Raw genomic sequence first — 15,947 nt, forward strand, 5'->3', positions numbered from 1 at the left:
ACCTACATATGTATATGTTTATATACCTTTTATTTCAAATAGACTACTTACAAGGCGAACAGAATGTTTATAAAGTAAATTTTACACATGCTCTTTTTACAGAAGCAGATTCTTTAGTTAATATAATTACAAATGGTGCATAAAATATATTTCTTAGGTATATGAGCTATATACATTACTATACCCATGGGGAGGTATATACGGTATGCTTCTTTTTAAAGGTACGACTATAATTTTAATTTTTTAATATATTATTTTGTAGTAAATTTAGAGAATGCTCCACTTAACTCCAACGACAAAACCTAACTTTGATATAAGTTGGAGAAGGTATCTTAATAACAGTATATAATAGATGTGCATTATCTTTGTCTACATAAATTAAATCAAGAACATAACAGTGAATAGATACATAGGCCTTGTTTAAAGAAGTTCGTGACAGCGAATAATGATATACCTATTACTGTATCTCTTATAATAAAATACAGGCCGATATGTGAACAACACACATGCTTAAGCAAATAGCTTAAATATTCATTTATATAAAAGAAAAAAAAAAGGTTTTCCATTAAAAAAAACACCAATGTAGCATGCTTCAGCCAGGAAATATGAAGGAAATATAGGTACATTTATAGGCACAAAGAATATGTAAGTTTTGTCACACTAACCATTCGATTCCGAATTGAATTAATATTAGCCATATCTGAAATTTGGATTCCAAAATGTAAAACAGGGAAATGATGATGGGTGGCTATGGATGATATGGCTTATAAAATTGGTAAAACGAACAATAAATTATAATACGCAAAACAAAGTGTATTCGGGAACAGACGGAACAGAACTAATGCAGGTGATCGATCACGGTGGAGAGCAATGGTTGCGGATATGGAGCGCAAGTGCAGTAGCATTTAATTTCAAACGTATTGATTTATGCGCAATATTTCATTTTAGGATTCGCCAAGTGCAGTCTGTGCATTAACTTCATTAAATACTAGCGGCCCGCCCCGGCTTCGCACGGGTGGACATATTTTTCTACCTGAAAACTAATTTATTTCAAAACAATTTATGCCTATGTCACTTTTGAAGGTCTATTCTATATCTGTGCCAAATTTTATCAAAATCGGACCAGTAGTTTTTGAGTTTATTCCACACAAACATACAAAAATACAAATCTTTCGTCTTTATTATTAGTGTGGATGTATTATTCACTTCAGCGAGCTTATGAGAATAGATTCTGCTAATTGGTTGAAAGATTCAAAATTATTTTTTACTGGCTTATAACGCCATTATTTGCGTTGCGAATCGAAATTTAAAATTATCGGAAAATGCCCCTACATACTATCTCTCCTTTTTTCTTCACCGATACACTCTGACAGAGTGGCCGTGGTATTCATGTAGGTAGTCGTGGAAGTGGCGTCCCTGCTATATAAGTTTGCATTTAACTCTTTAATAGAACTATTGAAGAAAAAGGGTAGAGTAATTAAATCTAATAATGCGATTTATTTTATAATGAGATTTCATTCATGATCATCCTCCTGTTTAGATCATGTTGCATTCTCACCCTCTGTGGAATCGTCAGGATCGTTTGCGACTTCCATCCACACTAAAGCGAACTTTGTAGGGGAACCTGACCGAAGTTGCCTGAATGTACAGGTTTCCTCATAATGATTTTCCGCTGAGTAGCAGAGCAAGTTGGCCATCAAACTAATGTACCTACCTTATTAAGGAAACATTTAGTTAAGATAGGATTTAAACTTGCGTGTCCTTGTAGCATGCATTTTATTACAAACAATTAAACCGTTCGATCTGATTAAACAGATTTAGATAAAATGTAGCAATCTATAGGATACAAAGTAGTGATGATAGATTCGCTAGATGTGAGCCAAATCAATCAAAAATGTAACATCTTTGCATTTAGATATGGATCTTGTTGTATTTTGATAACACACAGCATCCTTATACATAAAACTATGCTTATTGTAATAAGCAAAATTTTATAATTTGTTTTTGACACTTTTTCAGTGGGATTAAGAGTCTTTATGTAATACGTTTATGATAGAAATAATACAAGTAGGTAATTCTTTTTAATAAAGCTCAAAAATAAAATTACAGCAAATTCACAACTCAAATCGACCGATTATAAATCATATTTGAATCGATTATGATTAATTTTTAGTAGAGAGCAAGTATATTAGTATATTTTTTTTTGTAGAGAGCAACACTAACGCAAAGTAGATTTTCGGAAGGGCTGTAAGATTTTTGCAAAATATTTAAAATTGTGCTATAAAAATGCTTTCACGCGCAGCTTTGCGTTCAGGTACGTTATATTAATTAAGTTTTTTATTTAAAAGTTAAGTCACTCAGTAAAAACACTTACTACGACCTTAACCTCTATGGAAGAAGTTTATGTAATCGCTCCTGTCAATTTCTGTAACTCTTGTCTCGTAAATTTAACTTGTTTTGAGTAAGAAATTGATAAAAGAGACTCTCATTTCTATTTTCAGTTTACTTTTCAATATACATTTAACTAACTTTTCGCGTTTGAATAACAGTTTATGTATGATTTATTGACCTATGTGATAAGAATTATATCTTCCTTGGATGTATCTTCATTGCCCTTTTAATGTATGTGCTCATGCCGATATTATGCATTTCATTTAAATTTCAAATTATATATTGTTTCCCTTAATGGGAGGCAAGACTTGAGATACAAGAAAATGTTATAATTCCAGTCGTCGCCCGACAGTCCACACCCACAGCTCTGGTGGTAGCCCGGGGATCTGCTTCAGAAGTCTCCGGAGCCAGAGACGAACAGAACTTCCCCAGGCCGGTGCGTCAAGAACCAGGCAAAGTCAGGCTTGGATTCGTTCCAGAAGAATGGTAGGTTCTTTTGGTTTATATATCTCATTAGTGGCTACATTCACGTTTCTAACTATTTTCATTCCGTCCGGGAAACCTCTAAGAAGTTTATTTCAGAAGTTCCATATTATGTTAGTAACAATTTGTCTTAAACCTATTTTAGTACATAGTTACTAAAACTGAACTCTTTCTACCATTACTTTTATGACAACGGTCTCTGTGGTGCGGCAGCAGTATACATGTCTGTGACACTGGAGGTCCAGGTTCAATTCTTGGCCAGTTTTGGATGTTATCAGTAGATGTTTATTTTGGTTCCATAACATTGGTTGACATCAAGTATTAGTATAAACTTGGAATTCTTTAAGTATTTGTTAGCTATATCTACCCTGTAGGGGTTAAAGACGTGATTATAAGTACATATGTATGTTCTCTCATTAATTCTCTACACACTTCCACTTTCAGGTTCCAATTCTTCCACTCGAAGACCGGTGTGACCGGCCCTTACACATTCGGTGTTGGCCTCACCACGTACCTCTTCAGCAAGGAGATATACATAATGGAACACGAGTTCTACACCGGCCTGTCACTGTTGCTGATGGTTTGGTTCGCAACTAAGAAGTTCGGACCAAGCATCTCTGCTTGGCTGGACAAGGAAGTTGATGTGAGTTAGTTTTACATACAAACATACATAAAATCACGCCTTTTTTCCAGAGGCAGAGGTTACACCTTTTTTCTTTCCACTTGCCATGACTCCACATTCTCCTTGTATATCTGCTTAATCAACCTGATTTCATTCATCCTCTCCACATGACCAAACCATCTTAACATACCCTTTTCTATTCCTGATACTACATCTTCTTTCAGATCACAACATTCCCTTATCACGCTGTTCCTTATCTGGCCACCCAATTTCTTAACTTGAATTAGTTTTTAACGTACCTTTCTATAGTACACATCTCCCATGATTTTGAAAAATGGCAAGCAGATAGACTAAAAGACACCCTTATTTTTTTACTAGATTGACCAATTTAAATTTTATGTATATTCCATTAATGTGGTTTTTGGAATCAGAGGTGATGTCAAGTGTAATTTATAATATTCAAAGCTTTCAAAATTAAATTTAGCACCCAGCAAATAAGTAGACACTAGAATTTGACACATTTGGGAGGCGCAGTGGCAATTTTTTTATGTAAAAAGAATCTTGTGCGCAGCTGCTATAGAGTAGAATTTTGTTAATTTTTCATGCCAGACAGGTACGAAATTTACTCTATTTTTGCAGTCGGTTAAAATAATGTTTTTCTATTTCCAGATTTACATACAAACATAATTGAAGCCAAATTCTTTTGTTAGTATTTTAACTATTTATTTTGAAGCCTAGTGTATTGTTTGTTAAAACTATAATTAGACATTTTGTCATGTACTACTTATGTGACAGAAATATAAATTTCCCTAGAATTAGGTTAGAAACAATTAAAAAAAAAAAGTTTTCTTTTTCTTTAATTGTTTCTAAATTTCTTTTAATTTCTCTTCTTTTAATTTTGCTAACATAAGCTTAGGATAAATCTATTGTTATAATTTTATGAGCATTGAAGGGTATTCTATCTATCAGTAGATATTGTTAAAAAATGATTAAGATTAAATATCACTATAATAATATTCCCCCTGGATGTTCCCATGGTAGACTTGCATCAAATATTCATTCATCAAATTCAGATCCCTTTTCAAACTATTTATTTACACCGTTTGTCAACATCTCAACCTCAATTTCCAGGATGTCGAAAACAGTTGGAACGAGGGCCGCCGGGACGCCATTAAGAACCTGGAGCAGGCCATTGAAGACGAGAAGAAGTCACAGTGGAGAGCCGAGGGCCAGGAGCTCCTGATTCAGGCGAAGAAGGAGAATGTGTTGCTGCAGCTCGAGGCTGCTTACAGGGAGCGAGTGATGCATGCTTACTCGGAGGTCAGTTATTGTTTTACACCATTTTGACCATACTAATACATAGAGTCACGTTTATATCCTTTGCGGGGTAGATGGAGCCAAAAGTCTTGAAAAGACTGATAGGCCACATTCAGCTTTTTGGCTTGATTATAGAATTAAGATTGAAATAGCGGCAGGTTGCGAGCCCATCGCCTAAAAGAAGAATTCTAAGTTTATAAGCCTATCCCTTAGTCGCCTTTTACGACATCCGTGGGGAAGAAAAGGAGTGGTCCTATTCTTTTTTTCATGCCATAACAAGACTAGTTACTTTCGCTATTTTTCAAATGGTAAACTTAAATTTTCCAGGTCAAACGCCGCTTGGACTACCAACTCGAGAAGGCCACTGTTGAGCGTCGTATTGGCCAGAAGCACTTGGTGGAGTGGGTGGTGGCCAACGTCACCAAGGCCATTACCCCGGACCAAGAGAAACAAACCCTGGACCGCTGCATTGCAGACTTGGGAGCCATCGCTGCCAGGAAATAGATTCGAATGTAGACTGCGGATGTTATGTATAAAATGTAATTTAAAGTAAATCGTTCTATCTAGTCTTGGGTTTTATTTACTGGATGATAATGTTGAGCTCGTTAAGTTATATTCTTGTACATGTAATCGACCTCTGTGGCGCAACGGTAGTGCGCTTGTCTGTGTCACCGGGGGTCCCGGGTTCGAATCTCGGCCAGGGCATGATGAGACACAAACTTTCTCTGATTGGCCTGGGTCTTGGGTGTTTATTTATATAAGTACTTATTTATTATAAAATATAGAGTACCGCTGAGTTAGTATCTCGTAACACAAGTTTCGAACTTCGAGGCTAACTCAATCTGTGTAATTTGTCCCGTATATGTAATCACGACTTTATCCCTTGCGGGGAAGGTGTCTCCACATTCCCCGCAACAGTCTTGAAAAACCTGAAAGTTCATGTTCAATTGTATGAATTAATGATGAGAATTAAGGTTCAAGTAGTGACAGTAGCTAGCCCATCGCCCAAAAGAAAAATTTCAAATTGTATACCTATTACAAAAATTAGAATAAACCATAAAAAAATTTCAGATTTCTTAAGGCATTTTAGAGACTGCGGGGAATGAAAAAATTTAAAAAATATATTTATAAATATATTTTTTATTTTACTTTATAAACAAAAAAAGATGAAAGAAGCAAATTGTTACCCTTTGACTGCTGGGTAACTTCTTCCTCCTGGAAAGGAGCCCGAGGTGCGCCTTTGACTAAGATCCTGGTTTGGGTGGAGTCAGGTATAACCAGGAAACCTTACAAGAACATGATAACACATCCAGATGCCTCTTAGTGCAAGTTTTCTTATCATACGAATTTCGGTTGGCACTTTAACTAATGTACGTAACTGCTACTAAGGTAGGATTGCTAGGCAATTTGGCATATGTGTCCGATATAAGTCACCATTGTTTATCCCTCTTTAGGGTTGACAGAGTTAATAGTAACATAACTCAAAAGCTGAAAATAAAACAAATTAATAAGAAATTGAAATTCCATGCTGGGCTTGCATGAAGAGAGTTATGAATGTGAATAAAGCGAAGGAAGTATGCAGAGATAGTGGCAATTGGAAAGATGTCGTCTCTGCCTACCCCTCCGGGAAAAAGGCGTGATTTTTATGCATGTATGTATGAAATTCCAAAAGAGACTAAGATTTCTTTATAATTATGTATGATAGTGTGGATATTTCAGAATTACAGTAGATTAGGACAGAGGGATTTGAAAAATTAAATACATTGAATAAATATATGGGTCTCTTTTTATTTTCATCAGACATAAAACTTATTATACAAGAACAAACCTCATTTCATCATTTATCAGTCCTTTCATACGAAAAATAAAAATCATAAGATCATGACTATGATGCCGATGGAGACAACACTTGTGTGACTCCACTCGTGTCCAAAGACATCCGACTCGACCCACCGTATGGCATATCATCCTCATCGAGTGCCTCCCGCATCCTCCGTTTGTAAATCTCACTGTCTGGATTATTCTCCTGATTCCTGCATCTGTCTAACTTCTTTTCTATAACCCTTACTCTTTCCCGAGCTGGACTTTCTACCATCTTAACCATAGACCGAATTTTTCTCACAGCTTCAATCAATATAGCCAATTTATCTTCGCCTGCATCTCTAAACAGCATGTCAGTTACGTAACTATCCAAGTTCTCTTGCTCTTTGCTGGCTGCATGAAGAACCGCGGCTAACGCTATCTGAGAAGGCGCATAAAGCAAACACGCATCAGTAAGAAAAACTTTTTCCAGAAACTCGTCAATTCCACTTCTTAAGCGCTCAGGGTTGGCAAGACTACACCTCGTTTTAATGTCAATCAAGAAACCTTCCACAGGCCGGAATGGATTGTGTATAGTCAAATGATAATTTAGCTGCTGCATCAAAAGTAATTCATTGTTCAGAATTATGTCCGAAGCCTTCTCTCTGTCTCCTTTGATATTGGCCACAAATTGGCCTATGGACACATTAAATTCCTCCACTTTGCAAGCCAAGTAGACGCACGTGGCCAATATTTCTTTAGGGTGGTAATCCATTGAAGAGTTGTAAAGGTAAAATCTTTTGAAATAATGGAATGCAGTGCCCACTACCCCTTTCGGCATAGGAGGACTGAATCGCTTGCAGAACTCTTTCAGGTGCAGCTCGTATTGCTTTAGTAGAAGCCTTTCTTCCTCCGGGGACAGGAAAAAGTTGTACCGCTGATATTCGTCGATGTGGGCTGCATGTTTTGAAATGTACTGTAAATTATGTTTCTCACGAAGTCGTGCCAATTCGTTCTCGTCGCTAAATGTCCAAAACTTTCTCTGTGTACTTGTGGAGAACATTTGTATGATTTATTATGTGAAAATTAGTAAAGTTGAATCGTTGGTTAGATTTTTTTTCAGAGAAACAAACATGATAAATTGTTTCCGTTTTCCGTGAATGAATTTCGTGCTATTTCAAAATACTTATGACAATGACATTACTGACTGAAATGACATTGAATACATTTATAAATACTGTTTCATTTTACGGACATTCTTCCAAAGAATTATTACATTTTATGGTTGATTTTATTTGATCTAAGATATATAAATAGTTGTTAGGTAGAAAATAGTGACAAATAGTTAAATTTCATATCTAGATAATGTTTGATCACTGTTCATGACCCACCTTTAGCTCAGAAGTATTTTTGTCAGTGCACTTAAACTTGTAGTAATGATAGCGAAACGTAATATATTTTATCTCTTTTTGTCAACAAAAATTGTTAATTCCACATCTCTTTCTATTCTGACAATTCATATCCCTCACCTCTTCCCCTCACACCTCCATTGAATCATCAAGTCTTCATAGAATAGATTGTCGTAAATAGAAATTTCTATTTTTTATACCAAATAACAATTTCCAATACAATTGTGCTTAAATAACGAAATGTCGAGACCAGGGGATAGACCAAATCAAGCTCAAACCTACAAACTAGTTGTTGTTGGTGGCGGAGGCGTCGGCAAAAGTGCAATTACTATACAATTCATTCAGGTATTTATCACCATAATAGGATAACAAGTCAGATGATTTCTCTCAAGTGCCTAGCAACAAGTATTTTAGAGTGTGAAGTCTCAAAGTGTTAGTAAAAGTGGACACTATGTTCATATTTATAAATAGTTAAGTTTGTGTCAAGGATAGGAGACGCCCACATTCCAGGTGGTCTGAAAAACAGTTTTTTTAATTCCAGAGCTATTTTGTGACCGACTATGACCCTACGATTGAAGACAGCTACACCAAACAGTGTGTAATTGATGATATTCCAGCAAAATTGGACAGTAAGTACTTAGCTATGCTTTTAATCTATATGACCTTTGTGGTTTATAAAGGGTCTCTGTGTACTCCGTAAATGATGTAGACGTGAAAATACGCACGTATATTTCTATTTTGCGGCAGATTGCATTGCAGATATGCTTATCTTTTGAGTGGGTTGTAAAATCAGGTGATAAGCAAATGTCTGTTTTTTTATGTATTTTATCTTATTCTTGTTTGCATACAAGCAGGAAACTATATAAACTTCAAATATATTTTATTTTACTTTAACACAGTTAACAAACACACATACATACATATAGGTCAAAGTGATAACCACCAAATTTTTTAAAGGCTTTTTAAAAAATCAACATGATTGTTATGAGTACATGTGTGTAGGCTGACAGTTTAGCACCAAATTTTCATATCCAATTAAATTCACTTGGGAAATACCAGAGCCAAGTCATATATGTGGTTACAAATCTATACTAATATTACAAAGCTGAAGAGTTTGTTTGTTTGAACATGCTAATCTCAGAAACTGCTGGTTTGTATTGAAAAATTCTTTTTGAGTTGAATAGACCATTTATCGAGGAAGGCTTTTGGCTACATAAAATCACACTGCAACTTTTAGGAGCAAAGAAATAATGGAAAATGTGAATAAAACAGGGTAAATTATTCATCCTTGAGGGCTTCAATGATGCCCAAAATAACTATTCCACATGGACAAAGTCGCGGGCACAGCTAGTATTTGATATATGCTTGTATGCCATATGGATGTCTTGCACAATCAACCTACACACATACAGAAGGACAAACAACTTGTTATATTAATATTTGCATTCACAAGATGAATGTGAGGTATTTGTTACATCTCGTCGTCAACCTAATTAGTAGTTACTATCAAAATATTTATATATGTACCCTTATGACGACTTTTCCCTTATAAGGTAGACAGAGTCAATAGTCACAATATTTAAAGGCCATGTTTAGATTACTAAGACTAAGGGATAGGCTTATAAATTTGGGATTCCTCTTGTCCTGTTACTATTAGAATCTCAATAAGCCATACAGCTCTGTCTACCCCGCAATAGATAATGACGTGAACATATGTATGTTAAGTAAGATGGCTTAATAATTGAATTGAGATTCAGAAAGTAACAGCCTGTCAACTAAAAAAATATTCACTTATAAACCTAAGAAGGTATGCAGTCTTTTAACAATACCACTTTTAATTATACATTCATATAATCACATCCGTATTCCTTGCGAGGTACACAGAGCCAACAGTCTCTAAAAAACGAATAGGCCACAATCAACTGTTGGGCTTAATAATAGAATTGAGATTCAAATAGTGACAGGTTGCTAGTCCATCCCCCCAAAACCCTTTAAATTGTGTGTAATATTATTATTTTTATATATCTAGTAATTTAATGTAGAACATTTTGAATTTACGTCTTTTTTTAGATAAAATTATTTATTTCAAATGAGGGCAGCATTGCGCCCACAGTTGAAAATGTGATTTGGCTCTTTTTTGGCTTAAGCAACATTCTCAGTGCTAGACCAGCAGCAAGATATAAAACATATTTATACTAATATTATAAAACTGAAGAGTTTGTTTGTTTGTTTGAACGCACTAATCTCGGGAACTACTAGTTCGAATTGAAAAATTCTTTTTGCGTTGAATAGACCATTTATCAAGGAACGCTTTAGGTTATATAACATCACGCTGCACCTATTAGGAGCGAAAAAATAATTATACATCGTTGTGGGCTTCAATGATGCCCAAAATAACTATTCCGAGTGCCGTGTGGTTCCCGGCACCAATACAAAAAAGAATAGGACCACTCCATCTCTTTCCCATGGATGTCGCAAAAGGCGACTTAGGGATAGGCTAGGGATTCTTTTTAGACGATGGGCTAGCAAGCTGTCACTATTTGAATCTCAATTCTATCACTAAGCCAAATAGCTGAACGTGGCCATTCAGTATTTTCAAGACTGTTGGCTCTGTTTACCCCGCAAGGGATATAGACGTGACCATATAATGTATGTATAACTATTCCACGCGGGCACAGCTGGTTTACAATAATAATTCTTCCACAGTCTTGGACACAGCCGGCCAAGAGGAGTTCAGTGCAATGCGGGAACAATACATGAGATCCGGGGAGGGGTTCCTCCTGGTGTTCTCTGTGGCGGACCACGCCAGCTTCGATGAACTGTACAAGTTCCACAAGCAGATCCTCAGGGTGAAGGACCGAGATGAGTTCCCCATGCTGATGGTCGGGAACAAGGCGGACTTGGAGTCTCAGAGAGTGGTCAGTGGTGCCTCTATAATATGAGCTTTTATTCGGACGAAATTTAGATTTTTTGTAACTATGTATTTATTTTCTAATGCATTGACTCTGTCTTTATGCCAATTATTCACATAGTCCTCCTCCAACATGCTTACTTGCGTAGAAGAAGGATTTTATATATGTATATGTATACCACGTTTTGTCTCTTCCCGGCACCAATAAAAAAGAAAAAGACCACTCCATCTCTATCCCATGGATGTCGTAGAAGGCGACTAAGAGATGAGAATAAAAACTTGGGATTAATCTTCTTTCTTAAAAGAGGGTTAGTAACCTGTCACTTTATATAAATCTCAATTAGTCAATTCTATCAGTAAGCTAAACAGCTGAACATGGCCTATCAGTATTTTTAAGACTGTTGGCTCTGTCTACCCCGCAAGGGATATAGACGTGATTATATGTATGTACGTTTTATTTCTTACAATTGAAAGATAAGTTTATATAAAATATTATTTATTAATAAAAAAAATTATTTAAGTCATTCAGCTGGATGCATTAATGATGAAATTGAAATTCAGCGGCTTGCCAGCCTATCGTCTAATAGAAGAACCTCTACGTTACTACTTAATAAAAACCTAAAGTCGAATTTCTTATCTCTTGCAGGTGTCCCTCGAAGCCGCACAGGCTCTGTCAAGGCAACTGAAGGTGCCCTACATCGAATGCAGTGCCAAAGCCCGCATGAACGTGGACCAGGCTTTCCACGAGTTGGTCAGGCTGGTCAGGAGGTTCCAGGAGGCCGAGAGGATCCACACTAAAAACGAACACCCACCGAAGAAGAGGAAATGCGTGATTTTGTAACGGAAGACTTGCAAGCTTTAATGTAGAGTGAGTGTTGCCAGTTTATTTTTTTATTTATACTTTTTTGAAGGTTATTAAAAGTTTTGTTTGAAATAGAAAATAATAGGGAACACACGATTTTCTTTGGGTCCATGTTTGTAATCCATAAATTTTAATGGTATAATTAGAAAACGGCAGATTTTTGTTTTACATAAATTTGATATTATTTTGCATAACTTTTTATATTCAAAACTGTGATCATGCCAAAATTATTTTCTTTAAATTATGCAATAAAAGAAATGGTATCAAAAATGGACCCTTAAAAAAATTACTGCCCATTATACTTATGATCACGGAAGTACATATTATCTGGAAGCCTTTAAAATAAATCGGAAATGAAAATTTACCTCAAAATTTTTTGTTGCTTCCTCTGTCTCTGTCTAACTACACTAATTTAAAAAAGACGGAGATTCGGAAAATTGTATTAGAGATGGAAATACAATGAGGTCAGTGGAGTGGAGGTAGTTTTTTTCATTCTGATATTTTTATTTAGGAATTTGGCTTCCAGATTGTACGTACTTCCGTGCATAAGACCAATGATTATATGAATCCTTGGTACAAATTCAGTTCAGTTGGCAGATGTATTTTTAATTGCATATTTTATGACGACTTTCTTTCGTTTTATCGAAGATGTCAAAACGGGAAAATATGTGGTTGCCAGAAAACAAAATTATAACGAAAATGCTTTGTAGTTATAATTGAAAAAAAATAGTATATTATTAAGCATCGACATACGGATTCTTCAGCTATATCTGGCGGCGAAAAATAATGAATTTTATATGATGGTGCTAATTTTTTGGTAGTATTTTACAGTAGCTCAGGATTCTACTTATCCTAAGTAATTACGCGCCAAGATGCAGTTAGTTTTTTTTTCAATTTAGTCTCATGAACATACTGTTTTTTGTTATCGAGACAATCATTTCTCTTTATTCACAGTGTTACCGCATAACAGAAACATAAATCACAATATTTTTTTTTTTAATAATCACATTCTTGAAAAGGTTGTATACTTTTAAGTTTACATTGCACCATATAGTTATTTATAGACAAAATAGATTTAATTTCTCTACAGTGTATTTTTTGATATTATACATTTTTATCTACATTATTTTTGTAACAACTTTTGTGGCTTTCACAAATTTAATAAAATATTTATTCAGTTTTAGTATAAGGTTAATTTGTTTTAAATCAGGATGTTACTGGCAAAATTGATATTTTGCTTGGTTTTATACCTGATTTATCAAAATATTACATTTAATTATTTCCATAGGTTAACATATTATTTGTTTTTAATTTATGTAAACGTTTTTGTTATATTCACAATATTCTGTTTGCTTTATTTTTTACTATTCATTTAGACGTTCGGCATTATACATTAACTAATCATTCTTGTGCAATATTATTTCCTACGGTGCCATACCAACATTAATTACAAGAAATAGTTGAAAATTGGGTAGAAAAACACTATCTGCAATAGTTACGCAAGAAAAATTTTGTTATTTAAACTTTATAATGATTAAAAAGAACAATCGATGCAATAAAAACGAAAAAAAATTTTGTTGTTTTAATATTAAATATTGCATTCTAATTAAATGTAACCAAACTAAGTATGTTTACACACGCACACATTTTCTTTTTTTTTAAACATATAATTGTAGTGAAACGTCTTGAAACCAAATACTAATTTATATAATTCGTTATCGTACCTTTTCAGTGAATTATTTAATTTAGCATAAGTTTTGCGTTTGGAGTATAGCAATGCTCTGGACAATATAATACTTTAATTATGAGTGTACCTAGTATAAATGTAATAAAATAGTAAAAATATAATCCCCGCTGAATAATGCGAAAATATTATCCATTACATTTTGATACATCTTTTATAAGTACGTTAAATGGGAAAAAACTATCGCATCAGAAATAAATTAAACGTTTATAACTCTTACGATTTTCGAAAATCAGGATTTGAACCCGGATCCAAAAAAGAATGTAACTTTTTTAAATAGATTTATAATATAATATATACATTTTTGTATTACATTAGTTTTTTTTACATTTTACGCTAGTACATAATGCATTCTTATAATCATATACAATTATTATTTAATACCTATAAGGTTACTTGAAGACACTGAACTTTGTCGTTGTTAAGAAATACAGGTTTACTTAATAACGTTTTCCATTACATAAGATTCACAATTTATTAGCTTTATTACTTTTTAAAGAAGTTATATACTATATTATCGCATATATTTTTGAAAATTCCATAATTTACTGTTTTATATTATATCATAGAAATTTGACAAATTTTTATATTTAAATAATATGAATTTGTAATCGATTTTATTGAGTTATTATTTTATAAAAAAATCACTGCCATTGTTTCTGTCGAAATTAAACGTTGTGAAATTAAGCCAGTAAAATAATAAAAAAAAAAAATAAGATTGGTAAAAAATATGGTTTAAAAGCTAAATAAAATAATTTTACATAGGCCAGACGTGTCGCGTATGATATAATTCCGTCACACACGAAGCTATTATATATATTATTTCTTTATTTCATGTAACGTATTAATTTATTATTGTCTTACCTTAGAGTTAAGGTAACAGTATTCCGTATTCGGACTAATACTAGGAAACTGCAAAAAAAATACATACATAATTTTAAAAAAAATATTGCAGAACATCACTCTCAAATCACACCATGCTGGTTAATAATTATATTAAAACGGAGTGAATTAAAAAAAAACACTTTTTATTTAATTTCGTAACCAAGTGTTATTGGAAAATGAAAAGCATTATTTATAAAAGAGGGGTTGAATTTTTTTTTTTCATATTGTGTTCTATCAAATTAATTATTTTCAATGTGTGGTTACGACATTGTTGTGTTGATGTTAGTTATTGCGCAAAATATAAAGTCATCACTCCAGAATTTTTCTTTTTTTGCCTACATAAACTACAATCTAAGTATAATTAAAAAAATAATTTAGTATGTATATTTAACGCAACCCTTGTCCGATCAGAATATGTAAGTCTTAATGGTAATTAAATGTAAAATAAAAAAAAACATAAGCTAACTTAATAAATAAAACATTATTTATAATAATTTCCCAAATATAAAAAAAATAATAAAGTGACAATGCAGTAAACTAACATTCCAAAATTTACATGTTCCGACGTGTAAATTTTGGAATGTAAGTTTACTGCGATCGGACAAGGTTTTCGTTACATTTTAATAAAAGAATACCCTGAAATATTTATTTTGTATGTTTTAAATATGATGTATCTTTACTATTATAACTTTATTGGACGGCGTCTGCGCATCTGATGTTCGCAAAAAAATTATCTCATTATTTTTGGATCCCGAGAGATTATATCCATTTATAGGCAGCTTATCTCGAAGACGTTGTCATTTTTGTTAGTCATAACTGTAGGTATTGTTAGTCATAACTGTCAAATACAAGTTTTTTATCATCGATTTTATCGAAAATATCGACATATCGATATGGAAACGCCGTTCAATGTACAGCACTAGCTAGGCGAGTGCAATAATCAGCTTTAATACGGGCACCGCCCGATAACAGACTAAACTGTTGTTCAGCTTATATCGTATTGGATTAAACATATTGTAACAATTCTGTTGTTTTCTTATACTGTCCCGTAGTTGCCCTGTGAACTTGAAAATTATAACTGTGTTTTAAATCATAATATACCTACCTTGTAAATTTCATCAAAATCGGACCAGTAGTTATCGCGTTATATACAAAAATATTTTTTTCGCCCTATTTGATTGGTAGCGAATTCTTTATGTTATTTATTAAAATAAATGATAAAAAGAATTTTATTACAATTAATTTACTTACTTTTTAGTTAGTTACTATTTAGATATAAAGCCGATTTAGTAATCAGCAGGATTATAGATAGATAGATTTATAAAAGACTTAGAGGCTGAAGAAAAAGTTTAAACAGCACTTATAACACATTCCATATCAATCTGCGCGTATAACCGCGTGTAGATGGAATACACAAAATAAATATTATCTGAATACAACAAAATCTGTCATGGTGGTTGGTTGGTAGCGAAGGAAAAACATTGTGTGTGCCGGCTTTTCTTCTGATGTAGATTTTGAAGTCA

At 33.7% G+C, this 15,947-nt stretch overlaps 3 protein-coding genes across 4 annotated transcripts; 2 read left to right on the plus strand and 1 right to left on the minus strand.

Annotated features, from left to right (window-relative positions):
- Positions 1 to 2,186: 2,186 nt before the first annotated feature.
- LOC106135308 (ATP synthase subunit b, mitochondrial) lies at positions 2,187 to 5,379 on the plus strand. The gene is made up of 5 exons (XM_013335570.2): positions 2,187 to 2,314; positions 2,730 to 2,877; positions 3,319 to 3,517; positions 4,628 to 4,816; positions 5,141 to 5,379. Exons 1-5 carry the CDS (start codon positions 2,287 to 2,289, stop codon positions 5,315 to 5,317), a joined length of 741 nt encoding a protein of 246 aa, XP_013191024.1. The 5' UTR covers positions 2,187 to 2,286; the 3' UTR covers positions 5,318 to 5,379.
- A 698-nt stretch (positions 5,380 to 6,077) lies between these two features.
- LOC106135310 (cyclin-H) lies at positions 6,078 to 7,818 on the minus strand. Of its 2 annotated transcripts, XR_009657293.1 has the most exons (2): positions 6,642 to 7,818; positions 6,078 to 6,301 (listed from the first exon to the last, which is right to left on the minus strand). XR_009657293.1 is itself a non-coding variant. In XM_013335572.2 (1 exon), exon 1 carries the CDS (start codon positions 7,674 to 7,676, stop codon positions 6,699 to 6,701), a length of 978 nt encoding a protein of 325 aa, XP_013191026.1. In that variant the 5' UTR covers positions 7,677 to 7,818; the 3' UTR covers positions 6,582 to 6,698. The 2 variants fall into 2 exon arrangements, 1 of the variants encoding a protein (XP_013191026.1); XM_013335572.2 differs by lacking the exon at positions 6,078 to 6,301 and having other exon boundaries at positions 6,582 to 7,818.
- Positions 7,819 to 8,120: 302 nt separating this feature from the next.
- Positions 8,121 to 15,447, plus strand: LOC106135338 (ras-like protein 2). Its single transcript, XM_013335607.2, has 4 exons — positions 8,121 to 8,367; positions 8,564 to 8,651; positions 10,729 to 10,940; positions 11,580 to 15,447. The coding sequence occupies exons 1-4, from the start codon at positions 8,263 to 8,265 to the stop codon at positions 11,772 to 11,774; spliced, it is 600 nt and encodes a 199-aa protein (XP_013191061.1). The 5' UTR covers positions 8,121 to 8,262; the 3' UTR covers positions 11,775 to 15,447.
- The last annotated feature ends 500 nt before the right edge of the window (positions 15,448 to 15,947 follow it).

This window comes from Amyelois transitella, chromosome 20, assembly GCF_032362555.1.
Source record: "Amyelois transitella isolate CPQ chromosome 20, ilAmyTran1.1, whole genome shotgun sequence".
NCBI lineage: Eukaryota > Metazoa > Arthropoda > Insecta > Lepidoptera > Pyralidae > Amyelois > Amyelois transitella.

Excerpts from the sequence above, each read along its gene's own strand:
- LOC106135308 (XM_013335570.2), top strand. The coding sequence starts at position 2,287 with ATGCTTTCACGCGCAGCTTTGCGTTCAG. Across the intron at positions 2,315-2,729 it reads ACGCGCAGCTTTGCGTTCAG|TCGTCGCCCGACAGTCCACA; the intron begins GTACGTTATATT and ends TTATAATTCCAG. Across the intron at positions 3,518-4,627 it reads GGCTGGACAAGGAAGTTGAT|GATGTCGAAAACAGTTGGAA; the intron begins GTGAGTTAGTTT and ends CTCAATTTCCAG.
- LOC106135310 (XM_013335572.2), bottom strand. The coding sequence starts at position 7,676 with ATGTTCTCCACAAGTACACAGAGAAAGTTTTGGACATTTAGCGACGAG.
- LOC106135338 (XM_013335607.2), top strand. The coding sequence starts at position 8,263 with ATGTCGAGACCAGGGGATAGACCAAATCAAGCTCAAACCTACAAACTA. Across the intron at positions 8,368-8,563 it reads TTACTATACAATTCATTCAG|AGCTATTTTGTGACCGACTA; the intron begins GTATTTATCACC and ends TTTTAATTCCAG. Across the intron at positions 8,652-10,728 it reads TATTCCAGCAAAATTGGACA|TCTTGGACACAGCCGGCCAA; the intron begins GTAAGTACTTAG and ends ATTCTTCCACAG.